Here is a 12,977-nt window from a genome sequence, read left to right on the forward strand (position 1 = left end):
AGGATCAAGGTCAACTATTATCAACTTATGCAGCTCGGTTATCATACCACACACCAGCAGCCCCAAATTTAACTAACTCCCTAAATTTCCAAAAATTTTGCAAGAGTTTCCCTTGTAACTAGGCCTATCCACCTGTTAGAGAGCCCCAGAATCACATCCTAAAAACATGTACACAAACCAACAATGTAACCTAACTCATAACAATACCAACCGTGGCCTCATGTAAACAACATATAATCAAAAGGAACAACTTTATATTAATTGAACAAGTGATACAAAATTCATAGGCGACAAGTTCATAAAAAGGATTACACACCTATTCAAACAAGTAAGGATACTTCTTCTTCATCTCTTCCTCGGCCTCGTAAGTGGCCTCTTCAACCTGCTGGTTTCGCCATAACACTTTCACGGAGGCAATTTCTTTATTTCTCAACTTTTGAACTTGTCTTTCAAGAATGGCAACTAGGATTTCTTCATATGACAATTCTTCATTAAGCTCAATGGTCTCAACCGGCACAATAGCTGATGGATCTCCAACTACCTTCTTCAACATAGACACATGGAATACCATGTGCAGTAATGACATCTCGGGTGGTAGCTCAAGCTTGTACGCCACCTCACCGATCCTCTGAATGATTTTGTGTGATCCGACATACCTCGGACTCAATTTCCCTTTCTTACCAAATCGCATTACACCTTTCATGGGGGAAATTTTCAAAAATACCCAATCATCTTCTTTGAACTCCTTAATGGTCTTAACGTTTTCCATAGCCTGATGCACGAGGTCTGGCCCTATCAACTCTACTTCCCCAATTTCGAACCACCCAATGAGAGATCTATATCTCCTACCATATAGTGCCTCAAATGGTGCGGAGTGCGGAGTAATCCTACCACAAAATTCATATTAATCATTTCCCACTACCATATTGGATTTTCTATATTTTATGCCAACCCACCAGGCCGTTGGTGTTCGGCCTTGACTTGCTGACAATTCGGACACCTTGCCACAAAGTCTGCCATATTTCTTTTCATGCCATTCCACCAATAGACTTCCTTGAGATCAAGATACATCTTCGTAGAACGTGGGTGCACGGAATACCTAGAAGTGTGAGCCTCGGTCATGATTCTTTCCCGGAGACCATCTACAATTGGAACACATGGCCGCCCTTGGTACCTTATTGTACCATCATCCGTGCCAAGAGGAAAAGCCATTGTTTTATGTTTGTGAATCCACTCCTTCAACTGTAACTGTACCAACAATTGATCATCGTATTGCCTCTCTTTGTCTTCCACAACAAGCAATGATTCAGCCCTATTTTGCACAACTACACCTCCTTCACTAGTGTCCGCAAGACGAATTCCCAAACTAGCTAAATGGTGAACCTCCCTGGCCAACGGCCTCTGACATGCCTCCAAGTGAGCCAAACTACCCATAGATTTTCGGTTAAGAGCATCCGCTACCACATTGGCTTTCCCCAGGTGATATAGGATATCGATGTCATAGTCCATGAGTAACTCAAGCCATCTTCTCTGCCTCAGATTTAGCACCTTCTATTTGAAAATATATTGAAGGCTCTTATGGTCTGTGAATACATCCACATGGACCCCACTGCCGCAAGTTCTAAGTCATGTGTTGGATAATTATTTTCATGATTCTTGAGTTGCCTAGAAGCATAAGCTATCACCTTGCCATGTTGCATTAATACACACCCAAGCCCGATCCTTGAAGCATCGCAATATACCACAAACCCTTATGTACCCTCTGGTAGGGTCAACACTGGCGTCGTAGTCAATCTTGATTTGAACTCCTTGAAGCTCCTTTCACAAGCATCAGACCACTGGAACTTAACTGCTTTCTGAGTCAATTTAGTCAACGGAGAGGCAAGAGTAGAGAACCCCTCCAAAATCTTCATGTAATACCCTGCTAAAGCCAAGAAACTGCGAATCTCGATTGGCTTTGTAGGTCTAGGCCAATTCTTCACTCCTGAAATCTTTTGAGGATCCACTTTAATTCCTTCTTTGCAGACAACATGACCCAAGAATGTGACATATTCGAGCCAAAATTCACACTTTGAAAATTTCGCGTACAGTTGGTGCTGATGAAGAGTCTGCAACACTGTCATGACATGATCGGCATGGTCCTCCCGACCTTGTGAATACACAAGAATATCGTCAATGAACACTATCACAAAGGAGTCGAGGAAAGGCTTGAAAACCCGATTCATAAGGTCCATGAAAGCTGTCGCGGCATTAGTTAGCCCGAAAGATATTACCAGAAATTCAAAATGCCCATACAGGGTTCTGAAAGTTGTTTTCGGAATATCCTGCTCCCTGATCTTCAATTGGTGATACCCAGATCGTAAATCAATTTTGGTGAAGTATCTAGCACACTGTAACTGATCGAACAAATCATCTATTCTTGGTAACGGGTACTTATTTTTGATTGTGACTTTGTTGAGCTGCCGGTAGTCAGTACACATACTCAGCGATCCATCTTTCTTCCTTACAAAGAGAATCGGTGCACCCCATGGTGACACACTCTATCGGATGAAACCCTTCTCTAACAAATCCTTCAATTGCTCCTTTAGTTCCTTTAATTCTGCTGGTGCCATCCTGTAAGGCGGAATGGATATAGGCTGCGTGCCTGGCATCACATCAATCTCAAAATCAATCTCCCTATCTAGCGGAATCACAGGGAGCCATCCTAGACCGACAAATCCGCAATCTACGAAATAAGGAGGTAGCTTCCGTAAAGGTTTTATGGAGGAGCAAGAATGTAGAAGAGATGACGTGGGAATCGGAGGAAGAAATGAAGTCTAAATACCCCCACCTATTTCAAAATGAAGATATGGTTCGAGATGGGACGCTACAACATAGCTCTATGTAGGCTAGCAGGTCATCAGGTAAGCTTTTATTTTTCACTTTCAATATTTATGATTTACGGTCGGTGAGGCAAATTGCTGCTATTTATAAAGATTGGCCATGTGTGGCATGCATAGTATGTTTCTGGCTACGTGCAGGTTGGTTTTAACCTAGTGTACGAAGGATACTCTGGAAAAAGTTTCCAAAGTCTCCAAGAGTAAACATTCGAGGACGAATGTTCCCAAGGGGGGAGTGATGTTACACCCTATATTTTCGTATGTAAAAATGCGTCGTAAGCAAACTAATGTAGGACAAAAAAATGAGATAATATTTAAAAGTATATAAAGTAAGTTAATCATGTTACCTCTGAGGTTACAAATATTGAAGATCATGAACAACAAGTACAAAGAGGGTTGGACAGTTCAGAAGCTAAAGCAATTAAATAAAACAATGTTTCATCGAAAGTCGACAAGTTGGGAATGTTATAACATGTACCTTTGGGGTGAGACTAGGGTGATTAACATGATAAAGAGATTATGTTATGATTTATATTAGTCATATTACATCCGTGAGTTATGTTTTTAAGTCAAGCGAGTTGTGGAACAAAAGTCGATGAAAGTCATCACAAGTTACATTCATAAGTTTTACTGAAACTTTGGGTCAAATGTAACTGCAATTTTCTCCCAATATACTTAGAGTTATGGTGTGTTCCACCCATCAAATTAAATATCTATGAGTCTATTTTCCAACGCATTAAACCATTTGTAAATACAACATCGGAGTAGAGAGATATGTGCATTTTTGCGATACTGCGCAAGCTGCTAGGTGACAAGTAGGTGTGTCACCTACTTGCTTAAATGAAAGCCCAAAAATGGGCCATTTCGGGTCGTCCAAAGAGGCCTTTTAAGGGCCTATTTTCTTCATATATTAGACTCAAAATAGAGCATAATAACCAGACATAAGCTCTGCAAAGAATCCTCCCAAAAATTTCCCACAAACCCTAATTGATTTTCTCTCCCTTTCAAGTTCCAATTGGAGGTAAAACTTAGAGTTTGAAGAACCAAGATAGGAGCTGAGTTATCCAACAAATAAGGTGAGTTTACTGCTCTCTTTCATCCATTTTTTCTTCTGTAAATTCATGGTAAGTCGTTCTATACTTGTAAGAACTCACGGGATGGTGATCGGAAGCCGTGAGTTCGAGTTATTCACTTGTAGCGGACTGTTTTGTGGACTGTTTTGTGTTGCTGTTGGGCTGCGTGTTTTATTACTATTTTGTGGAGTTTTGGAGGAGGAAGGGGGTTTATAAACACCATATAAATGTAGGGTGGTTGGCTGGTCGTTCGTCATAACATTTTCGGATCGTTTGACACTACTACAGTGGTCGTTTTGTGTACGAAGAGATTGGGGTGTGTTGGGCTGTTTTGTAGTATTTGATGGTGTATATAGGGCTGGAAAATGATGTATATATGTTGTTATTGTTCTGTCCTTGTATTGTTGGTGTTATCTTGAAGTTGGAGGAAGGGCATATTATAGGGGAGATGCTGCCCGTTTTAATACAAAATAGGTTTGTCGTTCGTTGTGCGATAGTTGTACCTTTCGTAACTTAACGATAGTATTATTATCATTCTTGTAGATTAAGGTGCGAAGAGGTGAGTTCAACTTGGTGATTGAAAAGATTGTGATAAGGTATGTTAAGGCTAAGCCTTCCTTCATTTTGGCATGATCTCGTAGCTACATGTGTTAGTAATGAGACAAAAAGAGAAGTTCATATTCATGAATTTATTCACACTATTCTAGTCTCATAAGTTACAATATTATTCCTTATCGAGACTCTATATTCAATTTTAGTATTGTCTTATTCCAGTCAAGAGAGCAGCAAGCCTATATATACAGTATTACAGTATTTTCATTACCATCGAGCTATAATCGATGGGTAGGCCCCTATTGGGCAACCTCTGATCAGATGGAAAGTTATATACCGAGCCTACTGTGGCCGAGCGCCTATGAGCGAGCCCAGCATGGTCGAGATACATAGCCTAGTATGGCCGAGCGCCTATAAGCGAGCCTACTATGGCAGAGCAGTTATATATACCGAGCCTTATAAGGCCGTACAATTATTTTACTTACTATATTGAAGGAGTTGAGTCAGTATCAGCAGGTAAGTATATCTCCAGATCATCTTTGACTCCCAGTTAATTTCAGTTATCATATTATCAGTTCAGTTTCAGATTTCAGTTATTTTATTGCCTTACATACTCGGTACATTATTTCGTACTGACGTCCCTTTTTGGGGGCGCTGCATTTCATGCGTGCAGGTTCAGACAGACAGACGGGTAGACCTCCTCAGTAGGTGTTTTCCGAGTTCCGCCTGATCGGTAAGCTCCACGTCTTTCGGAGTTGCCAGGACTAGAGTTTTGTGTACATCTTATGTATATCTGTATATATGTTATGGGTAGGTCGGGGCCCTGTTCCGATCACAGTACATCTATCAGTAGAGGCTTGTAGGCATATCCTGTTGGTTAGTGCATTATGTTGGGTTTGTATAAATTGGTGGTTTGTCAGCTGTAGTAGCTATGACGGCCTTGTCGGCCTAGCTTTATATTGATATTTAGTTAGTGCTAGTTTCCATTCAGTTTTATATTTTGCTTCGCAAATTGTCTTGCAAGGTGGCCCCATGGCCAAAGTATGACATTATGTGTTCAGAGTCCCTTAGTCGCAATTTGGTACGCCAGGTTAGGTGAGGCACGGGGTGCTTGTCTCGCTCCTAGGTTCGGGGCGTGACAAACTTGGTATCAGAGCAGTTCTGTCCTAGGGAGTCTACAAGCCGTGTCTAGTAGGGTCTTGTTTATAGATGTGTTGTGCACCACATTATATAAGCAAGGAACTACAGGGCATTTAGGAGTTGGTTACACTTCTTTGAAATCTAAATCGTGCTATAGAACTGAGTTATAGGAAATTTGAATTAAACTTATGTGTTGGTGTTTGCATGCACAGATGACGGTGACTAGGAAGACTACGGCTAGCCAGAGGAGAGATACAGTAGTAGGTGAGGGGACCAACAGGGTACCCCCAGTAGATGGGGCCCAGTCTGAGGCTCAAGGGGAGACCCCTACTCAGCCATTACCGGCTCCTCCACCAACTACGGAGATTCCTAGGGAAACCACACATCCAGTTCCCCCTCCACTTCCATCAGATCAGGACTTAAGGAGTGCGGTGCATTTGTTGACACAGTTGGTAGCTACCCAGCAACATGCTAGGGCATCAGCTAGTGCAGGAACTTCTGAGGGGTCTGGGAGTTCAAGGGTCCGAGAGTTTATTGCTTTGAGTCCCCCAGAGTTCACGGGGACAGATCAGAGGGAGGACCCGCAGGATTTCATAGATCAGCTTCACAGGATCTTTCGTGTTATGCATGCCACGGAGAAAGAGGCAGTTGAGCTAGCAGCTTTTCGACTCCGAGATATAGCCATCCTTTGGTATGAGGGATGGGAGAGGTCCAGGGGACGTGATACACCTCCAGCTATTTGGGAGAATTTTTCAGATGCTTTCCTTGACCAGTACTTACCGCGGGAGATCCGACAGGCTCGAGTCGATCAGTTTCTAGCCCTCAAGCAGGGTAATATGAGTGTTCGAGAGTATAGTCTCCGTTTTGACTCATTGGCCAGATATGCACCATCCATAGTTTCTACTATGCGGGACAGGATTCACAGGTTTATAGCAGGGTTAGCCCCAGAGTTAACCGAGGCATGTGCCACCGCTGCATTGCAGGATAGTATGGATATCTCTCGGATTCAGGCATTCGCCCAGAATATAGAAAGGGGTAGGCGTCGGCAGCAGGGTACAGAGAGGGTTGAGCAAGGGCAACGTAAGAGGATGAGATTTCCCAGGTCTCAGGAGCAATCTCAGGGTAGTTATAGGACCCAGTACTTCGGACGGCCACCTAGGCCTCCGCCACCTCAGTTACAGGGTTACGGGTATGACCGCTATACTCAGTCAGGACCAGGTGAGAGCTCACGGGCGTCGGGTTTGCAGCGACAACGAGGTTCTGCGCAGACATGGTCATTTCCTCCGCGGTGTGACATCTGTGGTAGAGGACACTTGGGTCAATGCCGAGCAGGTTCTGATGCTTGTTATACATGTGGGCGTCCGGGGCATATGATGCGAGATTGCCCAAATAGAGATTCTGGGGGAATGGCACAACCAGCGAGTTCAGCAACAGGATCATCTATGTCCGTGCATCCTTCAAGGCGTGAGTCTCAGTCTTCGGCTGGTAGAGGTCGAGGCAGAGGTAGAGGTTCCAGTTCAAGTGGTAATCAGAACCGTATCTATGCTTTAGCGGGTCGACAGGACCAGGAGTCTTCACCAGACGTTGTGACAGGTATATTAACCATTTTCTCTCACGATGCTTATGCTTTGATAGACCCAGGATCTACTTTATCGTATATTACCCCATTTGTCGCGAGGAAGTTTGGTATAGTGCCTAAAATACTAAGTGATCCTTTTGCGGTATCTACACCGGTCGGAGAATCGATTATTGCTAGACGGGTTTACCGAGGTTGTACGGTGACAATTTGTAGTCGTCAGACCTCAGCTGACCTAGTTGAGCTAGAGATGATGGACTTTGATGCTATCATGGGCATGGACTGGTTGGCAGCTTGCTATGCCACAGTTGATTGCCGAGCAAAGGTAGCCAAATTTCATTTTCCGGGTGAGCCAGTCCTTGAATGGGTAGGTAATACACCAACACCCAGAGGTAGGTTTATTTCCTATCTGAAGGCGAGGAAAATGATCGCAAAAGGGTGCATTTATCATATTGTGCGAGTTAGAGATGCAGATGCTGAGATACCTACACTTCAGTCTATTCCCATAGTCAAAGAGTATGCAGATGTGTTTCCAGATGAGCTTCCAGGTATTCCTCCAGAGCGAGAGATTGATTTTAGCATCGATTTGCTTCCAGGAACTCAACCAATATCCGTCCCTCCGTATAGAATGGCACCTGCCGAATTGAAGGAGTTGAAGGAGCAGTTAAAAGATTTGCTGGAGAAAGGTTACATTAGGCCCAGTACCTCACCTTGGGGTGCACCGGTACTATTTGTGCGGAAGAAAGACGGCTCGCTGAGGATGTGTATCGATTATAGGCAGTTGAACAAGGTAACTATTAAGAATAAGTATCCACTTCCAAGGATCGATGACTTGTTTGATCAGTTGCAGGGAGCTAGATGCTTTTCCAAGATTGATTTGAGGTCGGGGTACCACCAGGTCAGAGTTCGGGAAAAAGATATTCCGAAGACAGCCTTCAGGACCCGATATGGCCACTTCGAGTTCCTTGTCATGTCCTTCGGGTTGACTAATGCACCCGCTGTATTTATGGACTTGATGAATAGCCTATTCCGGCCATTTTTAGATCTGTTCGTGATAGTATTTATTGATGATATTCTGGTTTATTCCCGTTCAGAGGATGAGCATGCGGACCACCTGCGAGCGGTACTCCAAACCCTCCGTGATCGTAAGTTGTATGCTAAGTTTTCTAAATGTGAGTTCTGGTTGAAGTCTGTAGCATTCTTGGGGCATATTGTATCAGATGAAGGGATAAAGGTGGACACTCAGAAGATTGAGGCCGTGAAATCTTGGCCTAGACCTACCACTCCGACAGAGGTTCGTAGCTTTCTAGGCTTAGCAGGATACTATCGGAGGTTCGTAGAGGGTTTTTCTTCCCTTTCGGCACCATTGACAAAGTTGACACAGAAAGAAACTAAGTTTCAATGGACAGAGGCTTGTGAGCGGAGTTTCCAAGAGCTTAAGAACAAGTTGACCTCAGCTCCAGTTCTAACACTTCCAGAGGGTCTAGAGGGTTATGCCGTGTATTGTGATGCATCAGGTGTCGGGTTAGGATGTGTCCTGATGCAACATGGGAAGGTAATTGCATATGCTTCAAGGCAGTTGAGGAAGCACGAGAGGAATTATCCGACCCACGACCTCGAGTTAGCTGCGGTTGTCCATGCACTTAAGATATGGCGGCATTATTTATATGGTGTTCATGTTGATATATTTACTGATCATAAAAGCCTACAATATATTTTCAAGCAGAAAGAGTTGAATTTGCGACAGAGGCGATGGCTTGAGTTATTGAAAGATTACGATGTTAACATTCTCTACCATCCAGGGAAAGCTAATGTTGTAGCAGATGCCTTAAGTCGCCGATCTATGGGTAGCTTAGCACATGTAGAGCCCGAGAAAAGACAATTAGCTAGAGATATTCATCAATTGGCTTCGTTGGGGGTTCGGTTAGTAGATTCTGAGGATGGTGGAGTTGTAATCCAAAACACTGCAAAATCATCCCTCATAGCTGAAGTCAAGGAAAGGCAGTACGAGGACCCAGAGTTGGTCGAGTTGAGAGAGCGAGTTCCGCAGCAGAAGAAGCCATTGTTAGAGCTCAAGGGAGATAGGGTTCTCAGATACAAGGGTCGTTTGTGTGTTCCAGATGTAGCAGGGCTACGAGACAGGATTATGTCAGAGGCACATTATTCATGGTATTCCATCCACCCTGGATCGACGAAGATGTATCATGACATTAAGGATATGTACTGGTGGAATGATATGAAGAAGAACATTGCTGAGTTTGTCGCCCAATGTACTAGTTGCCAGCAAGTGAAGGTAGAACACCAGAAGCCCGGAGGGCTAATGCAGACTATAGAGATCCCGACATGGAAATGGGAGGCGATAAACATGGACTTTATCATGGGTTTACCTCGTTCTAATCGTAAGTTCGATTCCATATGGGTGATAGTCGATAGGCTCACAAAATCAGCTCACTTCCTACCGGTCAGATCTACATATACAGCAGAAGATTATGCAAAGTTATATATTAAGGAGATAGTGCGGCTACACGGAGTACCAGTTTCTATTATATCTGACCGTGGGGCTCAGTTTACAGCACATTTTTGGAGGTCATTTCAGAGAGGTCTAGGGACTCAGGTGAATCTCAGCACAGCTTTTCATCCACAGACTGATGGACAAGCCGAGCGCACAATTCAGACGCTCGAGGATATGTTACGAGTATGTGTGTTGGATTTTAAAAGAAGTTGGGATGAACATCTACCTCTTATCGAGTTTGCATATAATAACAGTTACCACTCCAGTATCCAGATGGCTCCGTACGAGGCTTTGTATGGGCGTAAGTGCAGATCTCCTATAGGGTGGTTTGATGTTGGAGAATCTGGGTTACATGGGCCAGACCTGGTTCAGCAGGCCGTAGAGAAAGTAAAGGTTATCCGGGAGCGACTGTTGACAGCTCAGAGTCGTCAGAAGTCATATTTTGACGTGCGGCGACGAGACTTAGAGTTCAGGATTAATGACTGGGTATTCTTAAAGGTATCACCTATGAAGGGCGTGATGAGGTTTGGCAAGAAAGGAAAGCTTAGCCCACGGTATATTGGGCCTTATAGGATCATTCGGAGAGTGGGCCAACTAGCTTATGAGTTAGAGTTGCCCTCAGAATTGGAGTCTATCCATCCGGTTTTTCACGTATCTATGCTACGGAAGTGCATTGGCGATCCTACCCGAGTGGTGCCCACGGATGATGTACAGATTACAGAGGACTTGTCATACGAGGAAATTCCAGTTTCCATCCTAGACCGACAAATCCGCAATCTACGAAATAAGGAGGTAGCTTCCGTAAAGGTTTTATGGAGGAGCAAGAATGTAGAAGAGATGACGTGGGAATCGGAGGAAGAAATGAAGTCTAAATACCCCCACCTATTTCAAAATGAAGATATGGTTCGAGATGGGACGCTACAACATAGCTCTATGTAGGCTAGCAGGTCATCAGGTAAGCTTTTATTTTTCACTTTCAATATTTATGATTTACGGTCGGTGAGGCAAATTGCTGCTATTTATAAAGATTGGCCATGTGTGGCATGCATAGTATGTTTCTGGCTACGTGCAGGTTGGTTTTAACCTAGTGTACGAAGGATACTCTGGAAAAAGTTTCCAAAGTCTCCAAGAGTAAACATTCGAGGACGAATGTTCCCAAGGGGGGAGTGATGTTACACCCTATATTTTCGTATGTAAAAATGCATCGTAAGCAAACTAATGTAGGACAAAAAAATGAGATAATATTTAAAAGTATATAAAGTAAGTTAATCATGTTACCTCTGAGGTTACAAATATTGAAGATCATGAACAACAAGTACAAAGAGGGTTGGACAGTTCAGAAGCTAAAGCAATTAAATAAAACAATGTTTCATCGAAAGTCGACAAGTTGGGAATGTTATAACATGTACCTTTGGGGTGAGACTAGGGTGATTAACATGATAAAGAGATTATGTTATGATTTATATTAGTCATATTACATCCGTGAGTTATGTTTTTAAGTCAAGCGAGTTGTGGAACAAAAGTCGATGAAAGTCATCACAAGTTACATTCATAAGTTTTACTGAAACTTTGGGTCAAATGTAACTGCAATTTTCTCCCAATATACTTAGAGTTATGGTGTGTTCCACCCATCAAATTAAAGATCTATGAGTCTATTTTCCAACGCATTAAACCATTTGTAAATACGACATCGGAGTAGAGAGATATGTGCATTTTTGCGATACTGCGCAAGCTGCTAGGTGACAAGTAGGTGTGTCACCTACTTGCTTAAATGAAAGCCCAAAAATGGGCCATTTCGGGTCGTCCAAAGAGGCCTTTTAAGGGCCTATTTTCTTCATATATTAGACTCAAAATAGAGCATAATAACCAGACATAAGCTCTGCAAAGAATCCTCCCAAAAATTTCCCACAAACCCTAATTGATTTTCTCTCCCTTTCAAGTTCCAATTGGAGGTAAAACTTAGAGTTTGAAGAACCAAGATAGGAGCTGAGTTATCCAACAAATAAGGTGAGTTTACTGCTCTCTTTCATCCATTTTTTCTTCTGTAAATTCATGGTAAGTCGTTCTATACTTGTAAGAACTCACGGGATGGTGATCGGAAGCCGTGAGTTCGAGTTATTCACTTGTAGCGGACTGTTTTGTGGACTGTTTTGTGTTGCTGTTGGGCTGCGTGTTTTATTACTATTTTGTGGAGTTTTGGAGGAGGAAGGGGGTTTATAAACACCATATAAATGTAGGGTGGTTGGCTGGTCGTTCGTCATAACATTTTCGGATCGTTTGACACTACTACAGTGGTCGTTTTGTGTACGAAGAGATTGGGGTGTGTTGGGCTGTTTTGTAGTATTTGATGGTGTATATAGGGCTGGAAAATGATGTATATATGTTGTTATTGTTCTGTCCTTGTATTGTTGGTGTTATCTTGAAGTTGGAGGAAGGGCATATTATAGGGGAGATGCTGCCCGTTTTAATACAAAATAGGTTTGTCGTTCGTTGTGCGATAGTTGTACCTTTCGTAACTTAACGATAGTATTATTATCATTCTTGTAGATTAAGGTGCGAAGAGGTGAGTTCAACTTGGTGATTGAAAAGATTGTGATAAGGTATGTTAAGGCTAAGCCTTCCTTCATTTTGGCATGATCTCGTAGCTACATGTGTTAGTAATGAGACAAAAAGAGAAGTTCATATTCATGAATTTATTCACACTATTCTAGTCTCATAAGTTACAATATTATTCCTTATCGAGACTCTATATTCAATTTTAGTATTGTCTTATTCCAGTCAAGAGAGCAGCAAGCCTATATATACAGTATTACAGTATTTTCATTACCATCGAGCTATAATCGATGGGTAGGCCCCTATTGGGCAACCTCTGATCAGATGGAAAGTTATATACCGAGCCTACTGTGGCCGAGCGCCTATGAGCGAGCCCAGCATGGTCGAGATACATAGCCTAGTATGGCCGAGCGCCTATAAGCGAGCCTACTATGGCAGAGCAGTTATATATACCGAGCCTTATAAGGCCGTACAATTATTTTACTTACTATATTGAAGGAGTTGAGTCAGTATCAGCAGGTAAGTATATCTCCAGATCATCTTTGACTCCCAGTTAATTTCAGTTATCATATTATCAGTTCAGTTTCAGATTTCAGTTATTTTATTGCCTTACATACTCGGTACATTATTTCGTACTGACGTCCCTTTTTTGGGGGCGCTGCATTTCATGCGTGCAGGTTCAGACAGACAGA

At 42.8% G+C, this 12,977-nt stretch overlaps 1 protein-coding gene across 1 annotated transcript; it reads right to left on the reverse strand.

Annotated features, from left to right (window-relative positions):
- Nucleotides 1–942: 942 nt before the first annotated feature.
- On the reverse strand, nucleotides 943–1,509 carry LOC138897450 (uncharacterized). Its single transcript, XM_070183421.1, has one exon. It carries the CDS (start codon nucleotides 1,507–1,509, stop codon nucleotides 943–945), a length of 567 nt encoding a protein of 188 aa, XP_070039522.1.
- Nucleotides 1,510–12,977: the final 11,468 nt, after the last annotated feature.

Source organism: Nicotiana tomentosiformis, chromosome 8 (assembly GCF_000390325.3).
Source record: "Nicotiana tomentosiformis chromosome 8, ASM39032v3, whole genome shotgun sequence".
Lineage (NCBI taxonomy): Eukaryota > Viridiplantae > Streptophyta > Magnoliopsida > Solanales > Solanaceae > Nicotiana > Nicotiana tomentosiformis.

Bases quoted from the DNA above. Each gene is read 5' to 3' on its own strand.
- LOC138897450 (XM_070183421.1), bottom strand. From the start codon at position 1,509: ATGGACTATGACATCGATATCCTATATCACCTGGGGAAAGCCAATGTG.